At 38.3% G+C, this 27526-nt stretch overlaps 1 protein-coding gene across 1 annotated transcript in view; it reads left to right on the top strand.

Moving 5' to 3' along the window:
• The window catches only part of wnk1b (WNK lysine deficient protein kinase 1b), a 108327-nt gene that overhangs the window by 49244 nt on the left and 31557 nt on the right, over positions 1-27526 (top strand). The window contains exons 3-14 of the mRNA XM_073837700.1: positions 526-698; positions 6008-6228; positions 7691-7848; positions 13995-14083; positions 15869-16088; positions 16164-16467; positions 17472-17653; positions 20197-20484; positions 22467-23756; positions 25231-25314; positions 25541-25576; positions 26343-26486. Of these exons, the coding sequence (XP_073693801.1) occupies positions 526-698; positions 6008-6228; positions 7691-7848; positions 13995-14083; positions 15869-16088; positions 16164-16467; positions 17472-17653; positions 20197-20484; positions 22467-23756; positions 25231-25314; positions 25541-25576; positions 26343-26486 (3189 nt within the window). The remainder of the gene's footprint in view (positions 1-525; positions 699-6007; positions 6229-7690; positions 7849-13994; positions 14084-15868; positions 16089-16163; positions 16468-17471; positions 17654-20196; positions 20485-22466; positions 23757-25230; positions 25315-25540; positions 25577-26342; positions 26487-27526) is intronic.

Genomic DNA, 27526 nt, shown 5'->3' with positions numbered 1-27526 from the left:
TGATTGGACAGGTCAGGCACCCCTGGATAGAATATCAGAGAGGTTTTATGGGTAGGTTAGTAAGTCAAGGGAGATGATGTAGTGTCGTTTTCCGTGACCGGTCACGTTGAACCAGTTCCACCGAGCCTTTGCTGTTTCTTTATCTCATAGGTACATTTTGTGTGTGGTCCGTACCAGGATTAAGCACAGGATAAGAGGACCACTTTGTGTTTAAACTAGACGAGTCTTGTCCCCTCCTGTGCTTTATGCTTTGTCTATAGAGGCTCTTTTGGAGGTCTGGCAGGAATCTGGGGTCGGATTACGTTGTTTAAGCTTGAGTGGACCCCTTCTTGTTCCCTCATGAGCTATAGTGGTTTAACATAAAGCCATGGCATTTGATTTAAAGCACATCTGTAATACTTAGCCTTCAGTGTATCGGTTGAGAAATGATTAACATACAATAAACAGCTGCTAAGTATGGTTTCCATCACGTTTAAGTAAAACGACTGGCTAAAAGGTTTATTTCTTCTGTTCTTGTCTTCGCAGGATCGGAAGCTGTCGAGATCAGAACGTCAGCGCTTTAAGGAGGAGGCAGGCATGCTGAAAGGCCTGCAGCACCCGAACATCGTGCGATTTTACGACTCGTGGGAGTCGCCCTCCAAAGGCCGCAAGTGTATCGTGCTGGTGACGGAGCTTATGACGTCAGGAACCCTAAAAACGTGAGTAAAGGTTGACTGGTCCATGTATATATTATATGTGAGCCTGCACAACAAAACCATTCGTAAGTAGCCATTCGGGTATATTTGTCGCAATAGCTGAAAATACATTGTATGGGTCAAAATGCAGATTTTCAAATAGTTGTATCTCGGCCAAATATTGTCCTATCCTAAAAGCTTTACATCAATGCAAAGCTTATTTATTCAGATTTCAGTTGATGTATGAATCTCACTTTCAAATAAATTGACCCTTGTGACTTGTTTTGTGGTCCAGGGTCACATATTGTCTGTCCAAAATAATATTGCCTGATGAATGGTTTTTGTGGTATTATGTTAATATTTGTTAAAGAGCAGGTCATATGGTATTTTAAAGTGTCCTAATATTTCATTGGAATCCCCTACAACAGTTTTAAATGCATCTAAGGTCAGAAAACATTGTAATTTTCTCAAATATACATTTAATATTAGAATCATTTTGCAATTCATTCAAAGCAGTTCTGATCTTAAGGTCTGTAAACTCCTCCCTTCCCTAAGCCGCCTCTTCTCTGATTGGTCAGCTGGCCAAAGTCTGTTGTGATTGGTCTTTTTGTATACAATGTTTGTCGGAAACAAACGCTTCACAAAACAGTATTGGTGTGACTGATTGATGAAACAATACAGCTTGTAAACCTAAATATGTCTACATTCTTTATGATTAAACAAAGCAAGTAGAACAACGACAGTCTACATTAATCGACACATTCTTAGGAAATAGTGGGTTCATTGCCAATTGTCAGAACTATTTCAGTAAGAGTAATATAGTGGTTCACCTGGAAACCTAAAGCTGCACTAGGTATAAATCACATATTAGCAGAGAAAACTTGATATTTTGAGCACTCAATTGAAAATGTACACATAACATATTAATCATACTTACAAGTTGTGGTTTGGAGATGCTTGTTGGTCCAAATAAAGAAGTAAAGGACTTCTCTTTCATGGACAAGTGTTTAGTGAATCCCATGTTGAACTCACCAAGTTTAGAGAAGCAGTCGTTAAGTCATTTTTGAGTCGACTCTTTTTTTTTTTTTGTGAGAGACAGTATCTTTATGTATAATGCACTTTTTTGATTAACAACTTTGCAGACTCTTTACATTGAAGGATAGCTACGTTACAAACCGCAAAAAATATATTTTTCGAAAACCCACATGACCTGCTCTTTAACACTTACATAAAGTGTTACATAGGTTTTTTGTACTATCACATTTTTTCCAATTTACAGCGTCTGCTGCGGTTAATATTGTATTGTGGGACAGCATTCAAATGCAGCAACAGGGTTAGCCTTTCAAACATGATTTTCTCTAGCCACGTATCCATCGCCATCAGAAGCTGTGATTATCTGTTACAAAACACAATCACAATGGAGCGATTGAGTTCGAACTGTTACCAGAGTGAGCGCAGAGGAAGAGTGGCATGTCACCTTCATGTGAGGCAGGCATTGTGGGTACTGAACAGATGCTGGAGCTATAGTGAGAGGAACCACAAACTGGACCAGCAGCCCCCTCATGTGGATGTATGGGCTCTGACACACACAGAGTCATATACATCCACTTATAGGATTAGTTCGCTTCCAGAATAAAGATTTTCTGATAATTTACTCACCCCCATTTCATCCAAGATGTTCATGTCTTTCTTTCTTCAGTCGAAAAGTAATAAAGGTTTTTGAAGAAAACATTTTTCATATGTTGGGCTTTAATGGTGGCCAACAGGTTGAAGGCTTCAAAGGGCTCTGCACGAGGAATAAGGGTCTTATCTAGTGAAACGATTGGTCATTGTTTAAAAAAAATTTAAATGTATGTACTTTTTAACTACAAATGCTCGTCTTGCACTAGCTCTACGGTTCCAATCACATTGGAAAGGTCACTCGTGGTTAGTTCTTCGTCTGTGTGCTGTGGTTCACCTCCAACTTCAAAATCATCCGACATTGTTGTTTTACCTTTTTTTGTACATTCACTTTGCAAACACTAGGTCGGTACTTCTGGCTACGTCATGCGTGTGTGATTATGTAATGCATGAGGTTGAGCTAGTGCAAGACGAGCATTTGTGGTAAAAAGTATATAAATTTGTAATTTTGGAAAATGTCAGATCGTTTTGTTAGATAAGACACTTAATTCTTGGCTGGGATTGTGTAGAGCCCTTTGAAGCTGCATTAAAACTACAATTTTGACCTTCAACCCATTGGCCACCATTGAAGTCCACAATGTGGAGAAAAAAATGTTTTCCTCAAAAACCTTAATTTCTTTTCTTGTCATGGGGTGAGAAAATTATCAGGAAATTTTATTCTGGAAGTGAACTAATCCTTCACATACGAGTACTAGAAACATGGCAGAGAGACTTGTTTGATTTTGATGAAAGAAAAAAAAAGAACTGGTGACTCATGCGCATGAAGACGTCACCAAGAAAACTAATAAATGATGCAGGCATATTGTTTATTGAATAAAACTGGGTTGGCCCTTGAACATATTAAGTTTTTGATTGTAATCGTTTGTTGGTACGAGTCTCCAAGACACACAAAAAGGAGACCCACAAAGACCCGTCATCCTCAGAGCCTCAGTCACGCACAATTAGTTCTCTGTCACATAGCTCACAACCACCGTTGCTGCCAGGAGAGAGAAAGACAGTGGAGGAGACAAGGGGAAAAATGAGAAACAATGTCAGGCTTGCTTTGTATTCGTCAGCCCTGGCATCCCGGCAATGTGTGGCGTTCTGCATGGCTGCTCCTCTCCCGCAACGATAAACAGTGATGAAGAGGTCAGGTAGACACGGCCATGCCTAAACTAATCTTTGTTCTCATTTTATCTGGGTCGCCGAAGATGCAACTGCTCATCCTGTTGCTGTATGCTCATGTAAAAGACTTTTAAAGCTTTCCAGTCCAACATTTTGGATTGAAACATGCTGTACATAAACATAGCTTATTCAAACTACTGCTCTGTGACAGTAGTTGATCTGAAGGATAAATCTGACAATCAAAATTCATAATATTTTCTTGAATGTTTGAGGCCTTTGACTGTTTATATAGTTGAGGACGGAATGTTTTAAAGTAATTTAACGTTTCAAGAAGTGTGGAAAGAGTGGTTGGTGTAGCTGGAAAACAGCCTGTTGGGGCCCTCTGGGAGCCGCTGGGTGTGTTGAGTGATGAGACAGTTTTGAATCAGGCTTTGTTGCTTTCTCCCGTATCGCCTCGGGACTTACCCTTGGCTCCATTCCCACCTGTCAGTCAGCCGCCACTCTCCATCAAAGCCACCCTATACCACCACCCACCTCCTGCCATATATGCTCGCTTTGGTCTTACTAAGCAAACTACAGAGATAATCTGTTTGCACACAAACGCTCTTCTAATATCTCTTCTCGCGCTGCCTGCAAAACCAGTTTCATCTGATGCGATGTTATTCAACCATTTTTTCTTTTTACTACGAGAAGAGGAAAAGGAAGTGGAAAGGATTTGATTTCTGAATCACAATTAGTTATCCATAAACAGATGTTTCTTCAGACAGTTATCTCATTCTGCTCGAGACAAACGGGTTGGAGCGGAAACGGTGTGTCAGATTGACCCATAACAAATGAGTCAGTTTTGCTTCTGTATATGCTGAGCTTGTGCCCATCTTCGCCTAGGGCATTATGGGATAAAGGGTACCCGGTTCCTACTGTATGGTGCCTGAGTAGATTGTTGTAATGAGGATTACAAGGCCAAATCCTGGCTATGGCTTGGCTCCAAGATTTGATTAGGTCAAGCTAATCTAACGAAAGTGCTGTACCGCCTTCTTCACATGCTGTTGTCCTCTCTTCTAACTGGGACTCATAGAAGAGAATGCAACTGTCCGTATGGATGCTTCATAGACCCAAAACCTATCATAGTGTAATCATGTAATTCTCCCTGATCCTCATATGGACTAAACATCTTATTGAGCTGATGAGTAGATAGTTTTTATTGGTTGAAACTAGGGCTGCCCTCAATATTACCCCGAAGCAATCAATCAATCAGATTCCACCATGGAATGAACTCTCTACCATGGCCAAGATGAAAGAGCTGTCCAAGGATGTCAAGGACAAGATTGTAGACCTACACAAGGCTGGAATGGGCTACAAGACCATCACCAAGCAGCTTGGTGAGAAGGTGACAACAGTTGGTGCGGATATTCGCAAATAAAAGAAACAAAATAACTGTCATTCTCCTTCGGTCTGGGGCTCCATGCAAGATCTCACCTCATGATCATGAGAACGGTAAGGAATCAGCCCAGAACTACACGGGAGGATCTTGTTAATGATCTCAAGGCAGCTGGGACCACAGTCACCAAGAAAACAATTGGTAACACACTACCCCATGAAGGACTGAAATCCTGCAGAGCCCGCAAGGCTCAAGAAAGCACATGTACAAGCCCTTCTGAAGTTTGCAGATGAACATCTGAATGCTTCAGAGGAGAACTGGGTCAAAATTGAGCTCTTTGGCATTTGGACTTTGAGCCCTTTGGCCGTTTTGGAGTACGAGGAATGTCGCCTATGAACCCAAGAGCACCATCCCCACCTTCAAACATCATGCTTTGGGGGTGTTTTTCTGTGAAGGGTACAGGACAACTGCACCGGATTAAAGGGATGATGGATGGGGCCATGTACCATCAAATTTTGGGTGAGAACCATTGAAATGGGTCATGGATGGGTATTCCAGCATGACAATGTCCCAAAACACACGGCTAAGGCAACAAAGGAGTGGCTCAAAAAGAAAGAACATTTAGGTCCTGGAGTGGCCTAGCCAGTCTCCACACCTTAATCCTATAGAAAATCTGTGGAAGGAGCAGAAGGATCAAGTTACCAAACGTCTGTCCCGACACCTTAATGACTTGGAGAGGATCTGCAAAGAGGAGCGGGACAAAATCCCTCCTGAGATGTGTGCAAACCTAGTGGCCAACTACATGAAACATCTGACCTCTGTAATTACCAACAAGGGTTTTGCCACCAAGTACTAAGTCATGTTTTCCGAAGGGGTCAAATACTTATTTCACTCATTAAAATTCAAATCAATTTATAACTTTTTTGAAATGCGTGTTTCTGTTTTTTTGTTGTTGTTGTTATTCTGTCTCTCACTGTTCAAATAAACCTACCATTAAAATTATAGACTGATCATTTCTTTGTCAGTGGGAAAGCGTACAAAATCAGCAAGGGATCGACATTTTTTTCCCTCACTGTATTATCTTCTGTTGATACATCTGTCGTTTATTTTTACTCCATCAAGGTCCAATGAAGAAGAACATTACGATAATTCTCCACTCTTTGTTCCTCAGGTATCTGAAGCGCTTCAAGGTGATGAAGATAAAGGTATTGCGGAGCTGGTGCCGGCAAATCCTAAAGGGCCTGCATTTCCTCCACACCAGGGCTCCTCCCATCATTCACCGGGACCTTAAATGCGACAACATCTTCATCACCGGTCCCACCGGCTCCGTTAAGATCGGCGATCTGGGCTTGGCCACCCTCAAACGCTCTTCATTCGCCAAGAGCGTCATAGGTACGACCCAGTGCTAGAACCTTCTCACTTTCTCCCCACCTCCCAAGTCAGTTCACCATGGCGTACACAAACTGAGAAATATGTATCATGTCACTGCTTGTCTTTTCAATGATGAGGTGAAGTTGGGAAGGTGGGGCATGTGCTGTCAGTTACGCTCAGGTATTTAAGGCATGCTGTAGTTGTGAGCTACACTGTTCACCTTAGACCACAGTTTTCCAGGCAGCCAAGGGCACAGGTTTTAATTTGGGGTAGAGATGGGGAAAACCAGAGGACTTCTTATAAACTTGGGGGACACCTTTAGATCCTGCTGTTTTTCACCTGAAACTAATTGGGCTGTAAATGCAGCAAGTGAAAACAGTCAAAGTTTCCATAATACCAGCGAAGCCGCATTCTGGGTAAAAAAAAAATGAATTTTTTGCATGAATATTAAGAGAATAAACACTTTGGTCTGGAACCTGTGGTCTATAATTATTAAAGTCCTAGAAGTTCTCTTGCTGCCAGTAATGTCTAACGTCTTTTTCCAAAGGTTTTCCTGATTGCCTCATCAGGTTTTTCCCCCCACTTCATTTTCAGACAGTTTAGATATTGTGATAAATTTCTTTCTGGATCCCTTCTCTCTGTCTCCTGTTTTAGTTTTTTTTTTTTTTTTTTCCTGGTTTTGAGAATTTTTTCCTTTAAACTGTAGGGCTATTATCTCTGCTGGTCTCTCACTCCACTGTTTGGGTTATTTAATGTCCTGCAGTTCATAAGTAAGTATGCTAAAAAATGGCGAGGAAGTGGTAAGTCAACAAAGCAACCTAATCCAAAACCGGAAATATTTCAAATATGAATTTTTAGCTCGTTTTTCTGTGCGAGGCCTTTTAACACGTGCTAGTCTTCGCTCACTAGCTATGGGCTTGCTCTGTGCTTTAACCTGCTTAACCTTCTCTCGTTACAGGCCTAGTAGAAAGGTGAGTCGGTCATGTGTTTTCCATAACTGTGTTGTTGACATAGATCAAGTTCCATAGCTAGTCGCCCACCGCTGTCCGGTACCTCATTTAACGTGTTGGCGGCACGGCCGTGTTGTAAAGATAAACACGGTTTCGAAGCCCATCAATCAGCTCTAAAAGTAACCTGCACCAACGCATGTGCGTCTGGCTTAAATCGACTTCCTGTTTGCGAGAGGATGCTTGCCTGCTTTGTGCACTAGTCTGGAAACCTAAAGGCCTTGCAGAGAAAAACCGGATTCTTTCAGTGCTAAATAACTGAGGCCGGTTTTCCCCCTTCCTCTTTTTTTTATTTTTATTTTTCCTTTTCTCCATATCTTTTTGCTCCCCCTCTTTCTCTCCTCTCAGGGCCGTTACGGAGCAACAGTGCAGTTGTCCTCCTCCTCCTCCTCCTCTCTCCCTTCCTCTCCCCGGCCCTGCTGGGGTGAGTAGAGATCTCAGGCACTGAGAGTTCTGAATGGTTCTTTTGATTTAAGGTACCCCTGAGTTCATGGCGCCTGAGATGTACGAGGAAAAATACGACGAGTCGGTGGATGTGTACGCCTTCGGAATGTGCATGCTGGAGATGGCTACCTCTGAGTACCCGTACTCCGAGTGTCAGAACCCCGCTCAAATCTATCGCCGAGTCACCAGCGTGAGTACCCCCTCGCACACCTCTCTGCTCGCTCTCCTTCTGCTATAATCTTCACCAGCTCTATCATTACGCCCACACATTCCTCAGGCTTCTACTTATGAAATAATTCAGTAAAAGAAGCTTGTTCTGTTATGCGCTCACTGAAACCTGCCCACAGCTGGAGGCGTCACACTATATATGAGATTATGTAAGCGACATACAACTGTGTCATTTAAATGAATGGTTTTGTTTGACTAGGAGTAGGTGGTATGGACCAAAATCTTACTTTTATGTCATTAACAGTACATATCTATGGTAGCCTGTTTCTGCCACTCAATAAAAATAGAAAAAGGTAATTGCGACTTTTTATCTCACAATTCTGACTTTTTTTACTCAGTTGCAATTGCGAGTTATAAAGTCAGATTTGTCAGACTTTTTTACTCAGAATTGCCAGTTTGTAACTTGTTTTCCTTACAGTTGCGGGACATAAACTTGTAATTCTGACTTTTTTCTCAGAATTGAGATATAAACTCGCAGTTCTGACTTTTCTAGCCTGTTTCTGACACTCAAGAAAAATAGAAAAAGGTAAATGCGATTTTTATTTTTATCTTAAATTTCTTCCTCAGAATTTTAAGATATAAAATTGCAATTGCGAGTTAAAAACTTCATAATTGCAAGATATGAACTTTTTTCTCAGAATTGCGATTTTGTATTTTTGACTTTTTCTCACGATTCCAGGATACAAACTTCCAATTCTTAATTTGTTTTTGTTTTTTTACTTTCCTACTTTTTTTTTTACTTTCTTACTTTTTTCTTTAGAATTTTGACTTTTCCTCACAATTGTGGGATATAAACTTAAAATTCTAACCTTTTTTTTCAGAGTTGAGATATAAACTCACAATCCTGACTTGTTTTTCCTCAGAATTGTGAGATATAAATTTGCAATTGCGAGTTTAAAAAAAGTCAGAATTGCAAGATAAAAACTTTTTCCTCAGAATTGCAAGTTTGTATCTTTTGAAGTTTGTATTTTGCAATTTTGACATTGTTTCTCACAATTAAGGCTTATAAATTCACAATTCAGACTTTTTTTTTTTTCCTCAAAAAAGTGAGATAAAGAAGTGCAATTGTAAGTTACAGTATAAAGTCCAGTTCTAAAAGGGGAAAAATTGTGAGATATAAACTGACTTTTTTTCTCTGAAGTTTGAGTTTGTATCTTGCAATTCTGACTTTATAACTTTATTAAAAAAGTCAGAATTGCGAGGTATATACTTGCCATTGGCAAAAAAAAGGTCTTGCAAGATAAAAAGTCACAATTACCCTTTTTCATTTTTATTAAGTGGCTGAAACGGGCTTCCATACATATCACAATATACATAAATGTTCATGTTTGTTTACCAAGTCTGAATTTATTTTATTAAAATTACAAAAAATATATATATAATATTTAAAAATATTATTACAATTAAAAATAACTTTTTTTCTATTGTAATATATTTTAAAATGTAATTTATTCCTGTGATTAAAAAAAATGAGTTTCAGAAATTATTTTAATATGCTGATTTGGTGCTCAAGAACAGTTTGTATTATTATTGTTGAAATAGAATTAATAGAACATTTTATAGAATTTAATTTATTTGAAATAGATCTTCTTTTTAACATTCTAAATATTTTTGATCAATTTAACGCATCCTTGCCAAATGTAAGTGTTAATTTATTTATTAAAAATATTTTAATATTTATGTAGTAATACCTATTTTTGGATTAGCAAGTTAATTTATTATTTTTTGCTATGTATTTGGAGTTTTTTTTATCGATAAATATTTTTTTACAGTGTACAAATGAAAATATATAAAAGTTATAAACAAACATTTATAAAAACTGTCTGAAGTGACTCTATATTCTGATTGGATGAACAAAAAAACACTTATTTTGACCAGTTTACTGGTTGTCATACGGTCCAACTTTATCCCAGACCCACCCAGTAAGAAGTAATTGTCCAAAATTAAAACAGTTGGATGTCTGGATGTGTACGGTCCTTTTTCCTGCCAGTCGCAATAAAAATTTCGCTTTGATTAAATCAGCTTTATAGCCATCACTGATATCAGCTTGTGGTGCGTCATGTGTTGACTTTCCATGAAGTCATTCTCTGGCTCAAACAATCACTCTCTCCAGCTTTAATGTAGCTTTGTGTTTGACTGACTTGGTCTCGTTTGAACTCAAAATATTCCGCAATCAATTATTTTGTTCAGATTCTGTCGGATTTATTTATTTCAGACCCCTTTTAAGCCATTGTGATGTAATCGTCATTGAAGGGGCTTAAAAGTGTCCATCTATTTATGAACATACAATGTTGTCGTCAGAACAATCGAGGTGAATGTCCCTGAGAGTGCTAAATATGAATCCAAGACCATTGTTAGAAGCCTGGAAAAGGCCAGTCATGTTGCTGCAGTTTATAAATTGAATCAGTCCTTCCCTTCATTGATGTCCTTTAATATCATTGGCAGAGAAGAGGAGGGGGAGTATAAGGCAGTCATGAGCTTTTTTATTCTCGTTCAGGTCAAAAAGGCCATCATATGATGCTGGAGGTTGAAAACATGATCAGCAGATGTAGAAAACATCAATACTGACTTTTTTTGACTAAAAGTATACATTCTCACTGCATAAGTTTAGAGCAGCTCCAGTCAATAAAATAGCGATTATAGAAGTGCTTTTGTTGAGTCAACATTGTGGCACAGCAAGGTTTGTCTGTTTGTTTTCGTCAGCACTTTTGAGTCAGCTGTAGAGGTGTTACCCTTTCCACCTGTTAGCTTTGGAAAGTGCACAGCGCATCCTAAATTTCACCAGTTCTATCCGCCTGTCTGTAAAACTGGCGTCCACCCTGCCTGAAGGCTTTTTAATCTCCTGAAATCCAATCGCACAGGCACAACAGTTCACTGAGAGAAGCAATTTAAGCTTTACGCAATCAGAAAGCGTTTTAAGCTCAGCGAACCCGAGGTTACCCTCGCGGACAGATGTGGGACTTGTCCCATCTAGGCCCAGAGTAAATGCTTTCATTACGATGAAACGGTTTAGATTTGTTCCTTCCATCGAAACATCTGCAAACGCTGCCTGTAATCTCAAAGCAGTGAGCGTGGAGTGGTTTCAGCCTGACCGTTTTACTGAAGTGTCCGTGGAATTGGAGCCACACGGATCTGAATGCAATGCAGATCTTCCCTTTTGTTATTGTGGTGATTAAACTAAAGCAAAGGCTTTAGGGGTAGAGTTGAAATGAATAGCACAGCAGCTGGACAGAGTGTTCCCATTTATTCACTGGAAAATTGGTTTGTTGGCAACGGTGCCATCAGATTTGTGGTGTAAAATCATGAGTATTGTCTGTGAATGTGCTGTTGTCATGTATTACACTTCAGAATGCAATTTAGCATGCACAGTTTGTGCTACGGACATGAATGATACCTTAAAATTGTGCAGCTGGTTGAGTATGTACTTGATGACATAAATAGGGCCCTGTGAAATCTGTTTTATTGTTTTCCAAATTCCATTTTTTCATTTTATTTTTTGTGAATTCCATTTTTTTGTTTGAATTTTTGTTTTGTTTGCCGTTAAATTAAAACATATTAATCAAAAAGCCTAATGTCTAATTAATGTCTCATGTAATTAATCAAAATCATTAAAAAAATACACAATTTAACAGCAATTTAGTAAAAGTTCAACCAAAAGTAAGGCCCTTTGAATTTTTCTTTAATCAAATTCTGTTTTCCATAAATTCTATGGATTCATTCAATTTTAATAATCAAGAGCATCTCTAATTAATCGTTTTATTTAAAAAAATATTATTTTATTCATTTCTTGTTTTTTAATAAAAAAAAATTTCAGGTAAATATTCCTCAACTAATGTTTTGATACTTTTATCACATAAAATAAAATGTTTAAGGCCCTATGAAATGCAATGAAATGATCGAATTCTGTTCCAAAATTTTCTGGATTCCATTTTAATGGTTTCAAAAAATTGTAATAATCGAAAGAATCTATAATTAATGGTTTTATTTCAAAATATATATTATTATTTTTTTATTTCTTGTTTTTTAATAAATATTTATATTATTTTCTGATTAATATTCCTTAAAACTAATTTTTAATAATTTCTTTACATAACTTTTTTTAAGGTCCTTTGTTATGTGTTTTTTTTTCTCTCTCTCTCAAATTCAGTTTTATTTTTTTTTTTCAAAGTCTGTGTATTCCATTAATTTTCTTGATTTCATTTAAATAATTTATTATTGTTATATTTATTTATTATTTTGTTATAAATAATTCTTAAAAATAATGTTTTAATAAATGTTTTAATAATACATTTATTAGTTGGAGTAGTACTCTTACTACATTAAGTAATATATTTATGTCACAATTTCTTCAAGTTAAACCAAATTTTATTTTAACGGCTTGCTCTAAAAACTTGTACATTTCTGTTTGTATTATGATACGACGATAGTTTTTCTCGAAATACGAGGTGAAATGCTCATGTAGTGACTCTCAGAGCAATTCTGGAGATTGTTTATGAGATGTACTCGTATAGAGCGGAAATCATAGGGCCCTACATAAACGATAAAGCAGTCCAAAAAAATCCAATTTTGTACTAGAATTTTCTTGCAGAATATTATAGAGACTTGAGGTGAGCATCTAGTCTAGTTTGGATATAATGTCCCAATCATTTGCCTGTATCTTCCTACCCTTGAAAGTAATTTCAAGCTGTTGCATCAAAGGAGTTCACCCAGAAAATAGTATTCTTCAGTATGCTTGTGCATCGTAACACTTTGTCGCTTAGGGAGTTGGACAGAGTTGAAGTTGAAGATTGCTTTTGTTCCTTTTCAACATCCACCCCCAACTGTTCCAGGAGCCTTCCTCTCTCTCTGCTTTGTTAAATACAAAATGATTGCTTCTAATTTTCCGCCTTTGTTAACCGGTAAGAGAGCTAGGGAACAGCGTGTATCTGGCTTTAGGGGACCCATTCACAGCGTCCGTAACAAGCTTTTTAAATCACCTTGTTATCGGAATACTTCGCTGTTCTGCCTTAATTCGGTTAGATACTCCGTCATCCTTAACTTTGTTTGGCACTGGAATTTGAGGGGGGTTACTGACTTATATAAGGAGGTAATGCTGAGACAGGGGGAGTTATAGTTCATGCAGACCACTCTGTAAAGCAACAGAGTTCCAGGATTTCACTTGTAAGTTTCTTGCACTCTTTTTGTCTTGGGTGGTTTTGAAAGCTGTAGCTCTCTATAGGCTTTATTAATGTTAAGTAATTTAAAAAGAATTCTAAAGATGTAAAAAGCAAGGAAAGTAGCAGGTTGTTTTTGTTCAGTAAGATTGATTTGTATCATGTTGGTTTTATCACATGTGGAATTTGTTGTTTTCCAGTGCTAAATCTGATTAAATTAGGTGTTGCTAGAAATCTGTTTTGATTCGCAAAGATAAAGTGAAATTTTATAGAATTAACAAATTTTTTACTCATAAGGTGAACAAAGTTTTCCCCGAATTTTTAGTAAAATTTGCTTTTTTTTAGAGCAGAATTCTTACTAGTACTCTGTGTACCCTCATTTTCCATTAGATATTAAATTGAATTATAATCTATGAAGGAATTCTGTAGTAGTCTTTTTATGTGCATCCTAAGTCAGTGTTTTTTTTTTTTTTAAATAAATAATAATATATATGTTGACATTAAACTAAAGCCAAACTGAGGCTTTAAAAATATTTTGGATTTGGAATATTTCATTGGAATATTATTTAAGCATTCCCAGTGACTGAAAAGCTAACTGTTCAGCAAATTTAATTAATCTGCCTGATAAACAGCTATATCTGCAATGACAATAATGCAAGCCACACTTACATGTAAACTTATGCGATCGAAAACACTTGTTAGCAGTCACTATTACTCAAACTTGTGGTTAGGAATCTGAATAAACTCTTAACCCTAAGTATAAAACTTTGGCTGGTCTTCTGCCGTCTCAAATTGTGCGGTTTGTTGGGAAATTGATCATATGATTTTCACCTGGCAGCCACTAAAGCATGCACCATATGTAGTCTTGTTGAGTCCCTGTGGAGCTCTAAAAGGGATTTCTTCACAGCACAAAAGACATGTTAATTTAACGTTCTTTTGTGTTTTAACCCCGCAGGGAGTTAAACCTGGCAGTTTCGACAAGGTAGCCATTCCAGAGGTGAAAGAGATCATCGAGGGATGTATTCGCCAAAACAAAGATGAAAGGTAAGGCTATGCCTACTGCACACACCCACACTGCGTTCACACAACTCATTCATCTAGTCATACCTCAGTTCTCAGCGACGTGTGCCTTGTGCATACCCGCAGCTGCGCTGAACTCGTGCTGATGTAAGTGTATATCGCAATCTCAGGCGTATGGTCCTCCATGTGGAATGTGAATAGTAGCAGTAGATAAGTGGTTTCCCACACACTGTTTTGGAAAAGTTCCAGCAGCAAGCCACTCGGTGAAATGGATCTGTGATCACGCCAGGCCAGCGAAGAGTGTGCTGTGTCCTCACGCCACAGAAAAAAAAACATAAGCCCTGACCAGACTGTCTCCTGTTCAGCTACCTAAATGTTCAAGCCAAAAACCTTGATTTTGCATTCACGTGCATATTGAATTTTAGCTCTAATATGTTTTTTAATGACCTTGATCACCATCTGAACCGTTTTTTCCAATAATTTGTGGAAAGTCGTAAAGCTGACGCTCTGTTTTGCTTCAGTGCATAAAAAAATTGAATGGAAAATCACAAACAGCGTGTCGAGCGTAAGGTGAGACGACGTCTGATGTTCTGCTGATGAAGCACTGGAAAAGCTGATGTCTACTATATCCAGCTAATCAACACAGCCCACTTGAGATTGAATTTTTTCCTGAGGTCTGACTTGGTAAAAAGATGTGCAATCTTATCTTTTACCCTTATATCTATCGTTCCATGCAGGTGATCCCTGTATTTTCTATGCAGCTTTATTTGTTAATATATTTGTGACCCTGGACCACCAGTCTGTTAGCTGATTGAATTGAACATTGAAAGCTGGATAAAAAAGCTTTCCATTGATGTATGGTTTGTTAGGATAGGATAATATTTGTCTGAGATACAACTATTTGAAAATCTTGAATCTGAGAGTGCAAAAAAATCAAAATATTGAGAAAATCGACTTTAAAGTTGTCCTAATGAAGTCTTTAGCAATGCAAAGTACTTAAAAAAAATTACATTTTGATATATATATGGGACAGTTTTTTTAAATATAATTATTTTAAAATTTAAATAAATAAGCTTTCGATTGATTTGGTCGAGATGCAACTATTTGAAAATCTGAAGGTGCAAAAAAGTCAAAATATAGAGAAAATCGCCTTTAAATGCATACTACTAATCAGAAATCGAGTTTTGATATTTACAGTAGGAAATGTACAAAATAATTTCTTGGAACATGATCTTTACTTAATATCCTAATGATTTTTGGCATAAAAGAAAAATCGATAATTTTGCTACAAATATACCCCTGCCACTCTTGAATGGTTTTGTGGTCTAGGGTCACACACTTTATTAAGAGCTCATGTTAAACATTCATAGATGTCTCATGTGGTTGAGTTGTGCATTAAGAATTAGTTTGTTCAGTAGAATCAAATGCAACCGGATAAAATGTTGAATAGAATATTTATTGCTACGCAACCACGGATAATGAAATTATTTTCACGCCGCCAAGTTGGCAAACTTCACTTATGGGAAATTTCTGGCGAGTTCTGAAACCCAATAAACATTAATTTGATCATGAGACACTCAAATTCAAGTCAGGTCCTTGATATTTTGAGTTTATTAATTTTGGCTTTGCCTATCTTGAATCATTCGGTGACTCTTTTGTTACTCCATCCTGAACAACCCCAATGTTCCACCTTGTGCTTCTAATAAATGTGATTTGGTTGATCTTTGTCAGCCGTGTGCTTTTAAATCTGTTCATTGTATTGGTTAGCTATCCTTGTTTAACATTTTTTGCCTTCGTCTTCCTTAACAGATATGCCATCAAGGACCTTCTGAACCATGCCTTCTTCCAGGAGGAGACTGGAGTGCGGGTGGAGCTGGCTGAGGAGGACGATGGGGAGATGATCGCTATCAAACTCTGGTTGCGCATTGAAGACGTCAAGAAACTCAAAGGCAAATACAAAGACAACGAAGCCATCGAGTTCTCCTTCGACCTCCATCGAGATGTCCCAGAAGATGTGGCTCAGGAAATGGTGGGTTTATAAACCATTCTCTGAATGGATGGTGGAGCACATGTAGATGGTAACATATCCTGTGTTTAAACACAGGTTGAGTCGGGGTATGTTTGCGAGGGTGACCACAAAACCATGGCCAAGGCCATTAGGGACCGTGTGTCCCTGATCTGCCGCAAGCGAGAGCAAAGACAGCAGGTGCGAGCCGAGCAAGAGAAACGCAAGCAGGAAGAGGAGCAAAAGCAGTTGGCCAGCGAGTCTTTGAAGAACGTCTCTGGCTCTCAAGGTTCTGCGCAGAGTCTGTGCGGTTCCCAGCCTCCGACTCCTGGCCTTGTCCAGCCCGATTTTGAGGAGCCTGATGCAGAACAACAGCTTCAGTACATGCAAAGCGGAATGACCTGTAAGTGTTAGATGCAACTAGGGCTGTCACTAAGGAATTATTTTGGTAATCATTTGATTATTTTGATGATTAATCGAGTAATCTGGAAATTACAATATTTAAAATAGACCTAAGCCTTTAAGATTACTTAAAATACATATATCATAGCAATGAGGGTAATAATAATTAGTTCAAATAAAGTATCATAAGCAAGTACTCATATGGCTTTATTGAAAAACTGTTAAAAAGACATAATGTATTATAAACAGTATAACTAATGCACAGTGTTTTTACACTTTACTGCGCAATCTAATCCTTGTTTAATATTGACTAAGCAACAAAAATTTAATACAAATGTCCACTATCTGGCAATTTCTTTATGACAGAAATGCTACAGCCACTGTCATTGTTTGTATATGTGGACATGAAAATGTTTAAACTTTAATTTTGAAATTGCAATGAACAATTATCATATTTAAAAAGATATCGATGTATTCTCGTGTTTGCGTAGGTTTGTAAATTATTTACCTTATAAAACAGAAGAAATGACAGATTGTGTTCCCAGATGAACTTTATAATAAACCCAAACTTACAACAATATGCAGAGATGAAGTTTGAGACAATCCACACATGTAAATGATAACAGTTTGTGCGGAGCAGCATTTACTGTGAACGGAGCTGCTCTGAGATGCATGTATGTAACCTACCCGTATGTAAAGTGCATATTGAATCATAGTTTGGGAATTCACAATAGCTTTGTGCTTTAGTATGATTTTGAATGGGTTTAATATATCATGCAGCATTGAAAAACAGTCTAATAGTGCTTTTTATGTATTCTCGTTCATGGAATGTGCCGCTTTCGGTATTTTACCGGTTACTCGACAAGGGCAAAATCCAATTGAGTATTTTTAAAATCGAGTACTTAAATTGAATCGAGGAATCGTGACAGCCCTAGACATAACCTATTACTCTATCAACCTAAATGTAATTTCCTATTTAGTTATGAATGTCATATCTTTTCCCAGTGGCTGACGGGACGCTTGACAGTGGTCAGGGTTCATCCGTGTTCTCAGAACCTCACCTTAGCCTGCTCAACATGTCGTATAGTTCTCCTGCAGCATCGCAACCCCAGGTGCCTGGACAGGCTGCCTATCCTCCCAGCTCTCAAGCTCCCCAACAGCACACAGCATACCCCCAGCAGCCCATGGTAAGTCATAGAAGAACTTGGGCCAAGTCAAGAACTCAACACCTAATTGCAGGTTCAGTGTAGCAGGTCAGATAGTTGCATCCTTAATTTTTTACAACTGATGCCTAGTGACAAATTCAACACAACAGTCTAGTATTATTTTCTAGCCAAAGCTATTAAAGGAGAAGTTCACTTCCAGAACAAAAATTTACATATAATTTACTCACCCCCTTGTCATCCAAGATGTTTTTGTCTTTCTTTCTTTAATCGTAAAGAAATTATGTTTTTTGAGGAAAACAATTCAGCATTTCTCTCCATATAGTGGACTTCTATGGTGCCCGCGAGTTTGAACTTCCAAAATGCAGTTTAAATGCAGCTTCAAAGGGCTCTGAACGATCCCAGCTGAGGAAGAAGGGTCTAGCAAAATTATTCGTTTTTTTTTTTTTTTTTTTTAACAAAATCATTTTGAGGCCTTTGATGCTGCATTTAAACTGCCTTTTGGAAGTTCAATCTCGGGGGCACCATAGAAGTCCATTATACAAAGAGAAATCCTGAAATGATTTCCTCTTTACGACTGAAGAAAGAAAAAAGGAACATCTTAGATGACAAAGGGGTGAGTAAATTATCTGTAATTTTTTTGTTGTGGAAGTGAGCTTCACCTTTAAAATGCAGAAAGCAACTATATATATAGAACAATGACAGTATGATGGACTGACAAGAAACAAGAAACTTGGCTGTTAAATGCGCTAAAAAACATGTTTCTATATTGTAGCTTGCGCTTGGCCTTTTTATTGACAGGTTAATTCAGCAATTCATGTGGCCACATGTTTATCTTCAGTTAGAATCGGTTTAGTTCAGATGTCTCCATCTGTTCCCATAATATTTTATGTTGTGCTAAGGTAATAACCCAATGAAGCAATGCAGATATGATATTTACATAGAATTTGTGTAGCCTTGATTGAGTAACAAATGAATCATGAATGAACGTTCAATTGTTGTTTGACTTCTGAATATGATTTCTTTGTGGTTGCATGTATTTATCTTTGGAGTTTGATGATGGTTTGTTATTATCAGACACTAAATGAATGATGCATGAGAAAGGAAAGCAAAGCCGTAAAGTCCACACACTAAATGGGTTTGATTCTTTTCATACAGCCTGCTCTGAGTTCTTTCTTTCTCTCTCTCTCTTTGTCTCGCTGTTTCTTTATTTTCTGACTGCCAAGTATATTTCCACTTCCCACGTGTACTTGAGCTGCCGCTCCCTCTTCATCCTCTTTGCATTTTTATACATTCTTTGGGTTACTTTACCTGATTTCTTTTTGTTCCGTGTCAGTATTTTTTATTCCTTCTAAAAAGGCAGTGCCGTGTAGCAGCGTATCATGCTGTGCAGACTGGCAGGCCTTCATCCTGGATAGCTGTATTTGTCATCCTGGTCATTTCAGCACATCAGAGTCACAACAGTCATAGAGGGAACTGTCTAGATCTTTCTCAGGGACTTTGAAGGTTCTCATCTCATCTCACTCATCGGTTTTGAATTAGTTTGCATCATTTTCCATAGAGCCTAAACACTTTAGTCATAAGCACACACCTTGATGTCAAAGACAGGTGTGACATTATAATAATGGTTTCATTAAAGGGATAGTTTACTCAAAAATGAAAATTCTGACATTAATTACTCACCCTCATGTTGTTCCAAACCTGTAAGACCTTTGTTCATCTCAGGAACACAATTTTAGGTATTTTTGATTAAATCTGAGCGCTTTCTGACCCTGCATAGTCAGCAACGGAATTAATGACAGAATTTTCTGTCACTTTCTGTGAACTATCCCTTTAAATAAATATCATGATATTTGAAGTCTGCACGGCATTGATGACTGTTATTGTACATTTATTTTTGTTCTTCTGATTTTATAGCTATTGTGCTTTTTGTGGTCTTTGTTTTTACTTTACATATGCTGTACGTATTTCTGTTTATCCTGTTCTTTTTCATAAAACATCTCAGAGGGAACACTTTTCTGCGATGTTTTCATGGACTTTGCTAACCACAATTTGTATCAGTTGTCTACATGGTAGACTGTAATTGCTGTAGATTTCTTGGTGTTATTTCTTCAGTGGTTTTTCCTAGCCACATACATTTTTCAGTCATTAACACCAAGTTTCTGTGTTACAACATGCAACCTGATCGATCTCAGATCAGGTTAGACAAGTATTACATTAATCTCAAAATCTTCTCGCAATTCATGATTCATGAATCAGGTTTTGATATTGTCACATGCAATCATATCATAGAATAAATGTTTCTGTTTTTGATAACACATGGTCATTGTAAAACTATTTTTGTTTTTGAAACATCATGAATCATCAATTGAACCGGGTTCATTCTTTTGGTCTGACTCGACAGCAGATGTTAGATTTAATCAACATTATGTAACCTTTGTAGGTCAAGGTTTATTGTAGATCATTGTCTTTTCTCTTCTGTGTAGTAGCTTAGAATGCAATGTTGATATTTAATCTTTTAGTTTCCTTTGGCTCTTTGTGTATTTGTGTTCCATTGTGGTTAATAGTCAATTCCCCTCCTTCACCTCCAGCCTCCTCCTCCTCTTCCCCGTCGTCGTGGTCGTAGCATGTCTGTTTGCGTGCCCTGCTTTTCTACCACCTCTGCTCTGTCGTGTCCTCCCAAGCCACCTTCCACCCCTCCTCCAGTCGCATCAGCCCCTCTCTCGCCCCGACTGGGGAGGCCAGATGGGGAGACGTTTGCTGGCCGACTGTCCAAAGCATTGGAGAGCGTCCTGCCCCTTCACTCGGCCCCGCCCCGTCGCCGTGCCAGTCTCCCAGCAATCTTTGCCAGTCCTGTATGTTAGTGTCTCCCAGTGAACCAGGATTCTCCAGCTGTGCTGGACTTGGGTCCAACATGGGTATCTGTGAAGAGTACTTTTATAGTGCAAATATAATCCAAACTATTGGAATAAAATGTAATCATTTTCAAGGCCAATATTTCCATCCAAAAAAAGTGAAATGGCATCCTGTTACGTTATTAAAAGTAAGCTATTTAGAATCCAAAGACAAAAACGTCGCTGCATAGTGTTAACATTAAAACTATATCTGCACTTTAAAACGCAAACTGCAGCTGTTTTTCAGTCTGTCCTAGTCCCAAGCTGATTTTAGTCTTTTAGTGTTAAGCTAGCCAAAAGTGGTGTGTTATGAATAATGCAGTTTCACAAATTAGGCGTTATGTAACGTATTAAGTATAAATAGCTTGTTTATATTTTTTCTTGTATGTCAAAGGTTCAGAGTTGTTTTCCTCTCTTCACTTAAGCCAAAAAACTGATTACATCATTGCTCTGGAGGGTTATAAATTTTGAGAATATGAGGGGTTGACCACAGGTCAGTTTTGAGAATATGAAGTTGCTGTAACTAACGATTATTTTGGTAATTGGTCGATTATTCTGATGATTAATCGAGTATTTGGATAGTTGTAGTTTTTAAAATCTTGAGAATATGAGGGGTTGACCACAGTTTAGTTCTGAGAATACGAAGTAGCTGTAACTAACAATTATTCTGGCAATTAATCGAGTATTTGGATAATTGTACTTCTTAATATCTTGGGAAAATAAGGGGTTGGCCACAGGTCAGTTTTGACAATATGAAGGGGGGTTGTCACTAACGATTATTTTGGTAATTGAGTAATTGGTCGATTGTTCTGACGATTAATCGAGTATTTGGATAATTGTAATTGTTTAAATCTTGATAATATGAGGGGTTGACCACAGGTCAGTTTTGACAATATGAAGGGGGGTTGTCCCTAACAATTATTTTGGTAATCAAGTAATCGGTCGATTATTCTGACAATTAATCGAGTATTCAGATAATTGTAATTTCTTTGTATATGTGGTAATTAAAATAGCCCTAATCGAACACTAGCCTTTAAAATTACTTAAAAAAAACATATCATAGCAATGAGGCAATAATAATTAGTTCAAATAAAGTATCAAAAACAAGTAATCATATGATTTTTTTAAACAAAACTGTTAAAATACATGTATTACAAACTGTAGAACTAATGCACAGTGTTTTTACACTTGTTTAATATTGACTAAACAACATTTAATTTAACTGTCCACTTAGTCTTTAATATTTGGCCATTTATTTACAACAGAAATGTTACAGCGACTGTAATTTCTTGAATGTGGAAATCAAAACGTGTAAACTCAGAGAAAGGGTTTGAGCTTTTGTTTTGACATTGCGATGAACAGTCTGATGAAATCACAGTAGCATTATGCTTTTTTATGATTTTTAAATGAGTTTATTATTTCATGCAGCCTTGCAAAACGGTCTAAAAATGAATTTCATGGATTCTCGTTTGTGGAATGTGCCACTTGCAGTATTTTGCCAGTTACAGTACTCGACGCGGGCAAATTGCAGTCGAAGATTTTTTAAAACCAATGAATTGTGACATCCCTAATATAAAGACACATTAAAATCTTTTTCAGATACCCATGTTACCCTGGCCCACTTGGCTGGAACCCTGTGCTCACATTAAATACAGATTGGCATGAACTGCAATCATTAAAAATGGTTCCTAGGCCCCACAGCCTGCGAAGCATCTGTATTTAATTGTAAACCTGTCGCTGTCTTGTTTCCACACCTCATTTTGCAGTTAAACATCTCTTAACTTATTCTTTTGTCATCTTTGCCTGATAGGATGAATATTACCTGCTGTGTTTTCACTTGTTATCTTTTTATTTTCTCTCTCTCTTTCTCTTGCTCTGTGAATTTTGTGATGCTGCTTTTTCTACTTCCTCACAAAGATGCTGTATGTTATTGTCACCTTCAGCCACAATCAGCAATGAATCAGCTGTACGGTGGAGGAGGCTCAGGTCTGGTCGAGCCCCCGCTCTTTTTCCCCACCATCCCGGAACGGCCCGTCTCATTCTCTCCCCCGCCATCTTGCCCGCCTAAAGCGTTCAACGTGCAGCGCCGCAAGAGCACCTCCATCCTGGAAGCCCACACGCGCCACTTCCAGCCCGCCTACCACCGTAGCTACGGGAGCAGCCTACACCCATTCTCTGGCGTGGAGGCTCTGGGCCCTGGAGTCGAACCCTCCCTGTTCATGATGCCTGGTATGGCGGCTCAAAGATTGGCCGAACCACTGCACCTACAGCCCCCAACGGAGCCGCTATACGGATATAAGGACATGAGAGCCGAGCATGAGGAAGCTGTACGCAGACTCAGCCTCAACCAGGCTGCGTTAATGGACCAACTGGAAGCCATGGCCTACAGTGGCTATCCTATGACTGCGCATCAGCTAAGCCACATCAGCTTCCATCAGCAAATGCAGGCCGCCGCTGCCGCTAGCTTGGCCTATGAGACTCAATCACAGCCTGGGCCAGCTTACCTACACCCTCATGTCCAGAGCCATATGCGCTTGACCCACAGCCCGATCCCGCAACTGAGTGTGCCTAGCTCTGCCTCTGCACCGCAGCAAACCGCAGCTGCAGATCCGGGCTATCAGCCTCACTCGTTTCCCCATTCTGCACCACCCGTGTTGGCTCATGCATCCGAGCCAAGCACTGCCTTTGAATTCCACATGCACAACCTCCAGGCGGACCCAGCTATGCTGGCGTCCAGACTCTACCGAGCTCGAAGGGGCTCAATGGACCTTAACCTGGAGGAAGCGGCTGGCAGCCAGGGGTTGTGCGGTCGACTCCAACCTGTTACTGAAGAACTATACAGTTATGTAAGCCCAGAGCTGCCGCTTCCCCCAGGCAGCCTGCTTCTCCACGGACCTAAAGAACTCAGTCCTGAACCTTCAAGTGACTCCATGACCTCCTCCGACGCCGGGGAGTTCCACTCACCTCCGCCTCATCCGTTGTACCAAGCTCAAGACTGTTCCGCAGCTCAATCTATCCCGCAAACGTCTTACTACAAAGCAGATGGTGGGAGTAACATCAGTGAAGGACACCCACCCAGTCAGACGACATTTCTGTTCGTTCCACCTTCTGAATCGTCCGCCGTTCCGTCCTCTCACATCAGCGCTCTTCACAGTACTTGGGCCCGTCAACCATCCCTTCCACCGGACCTCACATACCACGAGCCTGCCTTGTCCCTTCAGGGCGCTACCTTGGTACCTAGAAATACTCGTTCTCGTCCACCTTTCCCTAGCACTCCCTGTCTTTCTATAAGTTACCTGATTTTTTTTGTCCCGTGGTTGTGGTTTTAACCCTCTCCAGCCATATTTTAGGGCTCAGAAAGGTTCACAAGGTGCATTGAGCTTAATGCATAAACCTGCTTTTTAAATCCCCTTGTGCAAAGACTGTGTCTTTCATTGGATTGTGTTGTGTTTTATTTCCATTGATTTTTCGTTTCAGATGCACTTTGTAAGTATTATTTTGTGTGTATGTTCATATAACGCTGTATATGATACATGTGTGTTTGCACAGATATTGTGTAACGCTGCATACAAATCTGAAGTTTCGATTGCCTCTTTCAAATTATTTTAATGATAAAAACCAATGGTTAACAGTGGAATTATCTTGTTTTTTAAAGCATTTGAAGATGCTTAAAATGAGGTTTGAATGAATGCAGGATTTGTATGACCAAACACACAGACACATACAACACAAAGAGGGGGTTTAGACAGGTTTGCTTGTCTCTTAAGGTTCCTCTAATCTCCTTACCCAAACAAAAATCATGTTTTTTTGTTGTATTTTACCTTAACAGCTGCTTTTTAGTTCTGCTGCTACATTATAGTTGGCTGGAAATGGTTAAAACAGTTCTCAGTGACTTTTTTTTTTTCAATCGTGTCTTTGTCGAGGACACCAGTCGAGAAACAGCCTACCAGCACAAGAACCCGATATTAAGTCATCTTTTAACCCTTAGAAGGCTGGCATTATCAGTGTCATCCTGCAGTTTCATTCTCCACCTATATTTATACACCTCTCCTGCCTCTCTTTATCTTTTATACCTTTGTTATCTGCCAAGGCTGCTTTATTTCCTGCCTCTTGCTAATAATGAATAAAATCCTTCAGTATAATCCCAAGGTAAGGTGATCTGCGTCTGGAGCAACTATACTTGTCTGTACCTCGCGGAAGAGAAATTAAAGGACAAGTATATTTGTAGCTTTCTAAGGGTTGCTTCTGTCGAAATCCTCTGTGTAGGGGGAAAGTGGTCAAATTGAGCAACGTTAGTGGTCGGGTCTATTTTAGGAGACGCTTTCTTGGTTATACAAACAACTCCACATGCTTCCCTGAGCCTTTTTTTTTTTTTTTTAAATAACATTTACCCGAGCTACAAGATCATGTAGAGTCACATGCATGAAGCCTACTCACTCCCCAGCTAACACCTAATGTTTGTTTGTTGTTTAATCGTGAGATGTGCGAAGCATACACAAAAAGTGAACCGTGACCTGAGTGTTCACACTTTGTGTATGAATGGTCAGTATTTGAAAGTCATTGTTGTTTTCGCTGTAGCCACCAGCGTGATCTGACTTGTCTTTTTTTCTTTTCATCTCTCCACCACTGCCATATCTCTCTTTCTCTCTCTCTGTTTCTCTCTCACTTTCTCACCTGCCCACATATTCCTCTTCATATTCGTCATAGGTGCAAATCCCGATCCCTCAATCTACAAGTGCCGTGTCTTTGGTTTCCTACAGCACCCCATCCGCCGCTTCTGCTTCTCAACCGGTAAGATCAATGTGGCTGAACCAGTCAGAATCATCTTTTGCCCCTTCATTAGCGTAAATAAATATCCAACATTGGGTTGGTCAAGGCAAATAAACCACTCACTTTCTACACACTCTTAAGTTTTATTTTTGTTCGTTTAAATCTCTTTGGATTCTCTCCTGCGTGTGAAAGCTGTGGACATCAGAGGTGGCTTTCTCTTATACTGTGTTGTATTTGTTTCTTATAGTATGGAGGTTACTACGTCCAAGCACTCCCTTCGCAGGTAGAGAAAAACCCCATTCCTCTCTCTCTCTCTCTCTCTCTCTCTCTCTCTCTCTCTCTCCCTCTTTTTCACGTTTACCTGCACTTTATTTTGGAGCTTTTTGCCTTGCCATTTTTAGATTTGTCATTTCATTATTGCATAACGATTTGTTGGTTTGTTTGAATGAGGCTTGGAAAGCTTCTCAATGCCTTCGAGTCTCAGATCAAGTGTAATTAAATGAAGCTTTAGTATGTCTGTTTAAAATTCTTCTTCAAAGGTAAGTTATTTAAAGGTGTTATTAAAGGAATGTTCCAGGTTGAGCACTTTGAACAGTGTCTGTGACAAGCTGTTGATGATTACCACAGTCCATAGTTTTGTAAAAACTAAAATCAAATTTGCATTGATGCACTTACAATGAAGGTCTATGGGGAAGGACATTCCAGAGGGGTTTCAATGCAAAAATGTGAAGGTTCTATTTTAATAAATGCTTATTTTAGTGTTGGGAACGCTGTTCTAGGTGGTTAAAACTCTAGTTATGTCTTACGGTTTTACACTCTTGTGCAACACTTTTTCCTTTAGACTTTACATTTTACAAACTAATGCACAAGTCAGAATTATTTGGGGCATGTAGGCCTAATAGGATGAGCTGGTTGAGTGCAAACTGCATGTGATACTAAAATGTACACATTTTCTAAAGCTTGGAGGTTTACATAGAGACTCTGAGCGCATGTATTAATATAAAAGGGTAAGTAAACGTTTAATGTAAAAATGCTTGTTGTCTTTTTAGGCTGCTGTTTCGCAACAGGCTTCTCTAGGACTGACATCCCAACCCGGTGTTTCGTTACCCCAACAGCAAGCTCCCCATCAACCTCCCAGCGCTGTGGTTCAGAGCAGTTCCCAAACGCAAGTCCCTGGACCCCAGCCCACACAGGTACAATCAAATGTGATGTAAGAAAATCAAACTAGAAGCCAAGTTGAAGTCAAGAACGAAGTAAAAAATTTTAAATTATATTTTTTTTCAGTAATGTCAATAAAATTATACAATTATATATTTACACTACCAGTCAAAAGGTTTTGAATAGTAAGATTTTTTTTATGTTTTTATAATGTCTCTTCTGCTCACCAAGCCTGCATTTATTTGATCCCAAGTACAACAAAGACAGTACAATTTTGAAATATTTTTACTATTCAAAATAACAGCTTTTTATTTGAATATATTTTAGTGTCATTTATTCCTGTGAATTTAAAGCAGAATTTTTATCATCATTTATCATCCAGTCACATGATTTTTCAGAAATCATTCTAATATTCTGATTTGCTACTCAAAAACATTTAATATTATTATTATTATTATTATGTTGAAAACAGCTGAGTTTTTTTCTCCGGTTTCGTTCTGAAATAGAAATTGTTTGTAATGTTATAAATGCCTTTGTCATTTACTTTTGATCAATTTAAAGCATCCTTGCTAAATAACAGTATTCATTTCTTTAAACAAAAATAAATAAATTATACTGACTCCAAGTTTTTGAATGGTATAGTCAGTGTATAATGTTACAAAAGCTTTTTATTTCAGATAAATGCTGATCTTTGGATCCTTTTATTCATCATAGAATCCTGAAAAAAAGTACTCGACTTTTTAAAAATATTGATAATAATAATAATAATAATAATAATACAAATTTTCTCGAACAGCAAATCAGCATATTAAAATGATTTCTGAAGGATCATGTGACACTGAAGGCTGAAAATTCAGCTTTAATCACAGGAATAAATCACATTTTAAAATATATTCAAATAGAAAGCAGTTATTTTAAATATTTAAATATTTCACAGTATTGCGTCTTTTGCTGTATTTAAACAAATACAGGCTTGGTTAGCAAAAGAGAATTCTTTGAAAACATAACAAATCTTACTGTTCTACAATGTTAAATGTAATAATTTAAAAATGTATTTAAATATATTTTTATAATT

Source organism: Garra rufa, chromosome 4, assembly GCF_049309525.1.
Source record: "Garra rufa chromosome 4, GarRuf1.0, whole genome shotgun sequence".
Classification (NCBI taxonomy): domain Eukaryota; kingdom Metazoa; phylum Chordata; class Actinopteri; order Cypriniformes; family Cyprinidae; genus Garra; species Garra rufa.
Note: the sequence above shows the minus strand (reverse complement) of the source record. Positions and strands in the feature narration are given on the sequence as shown.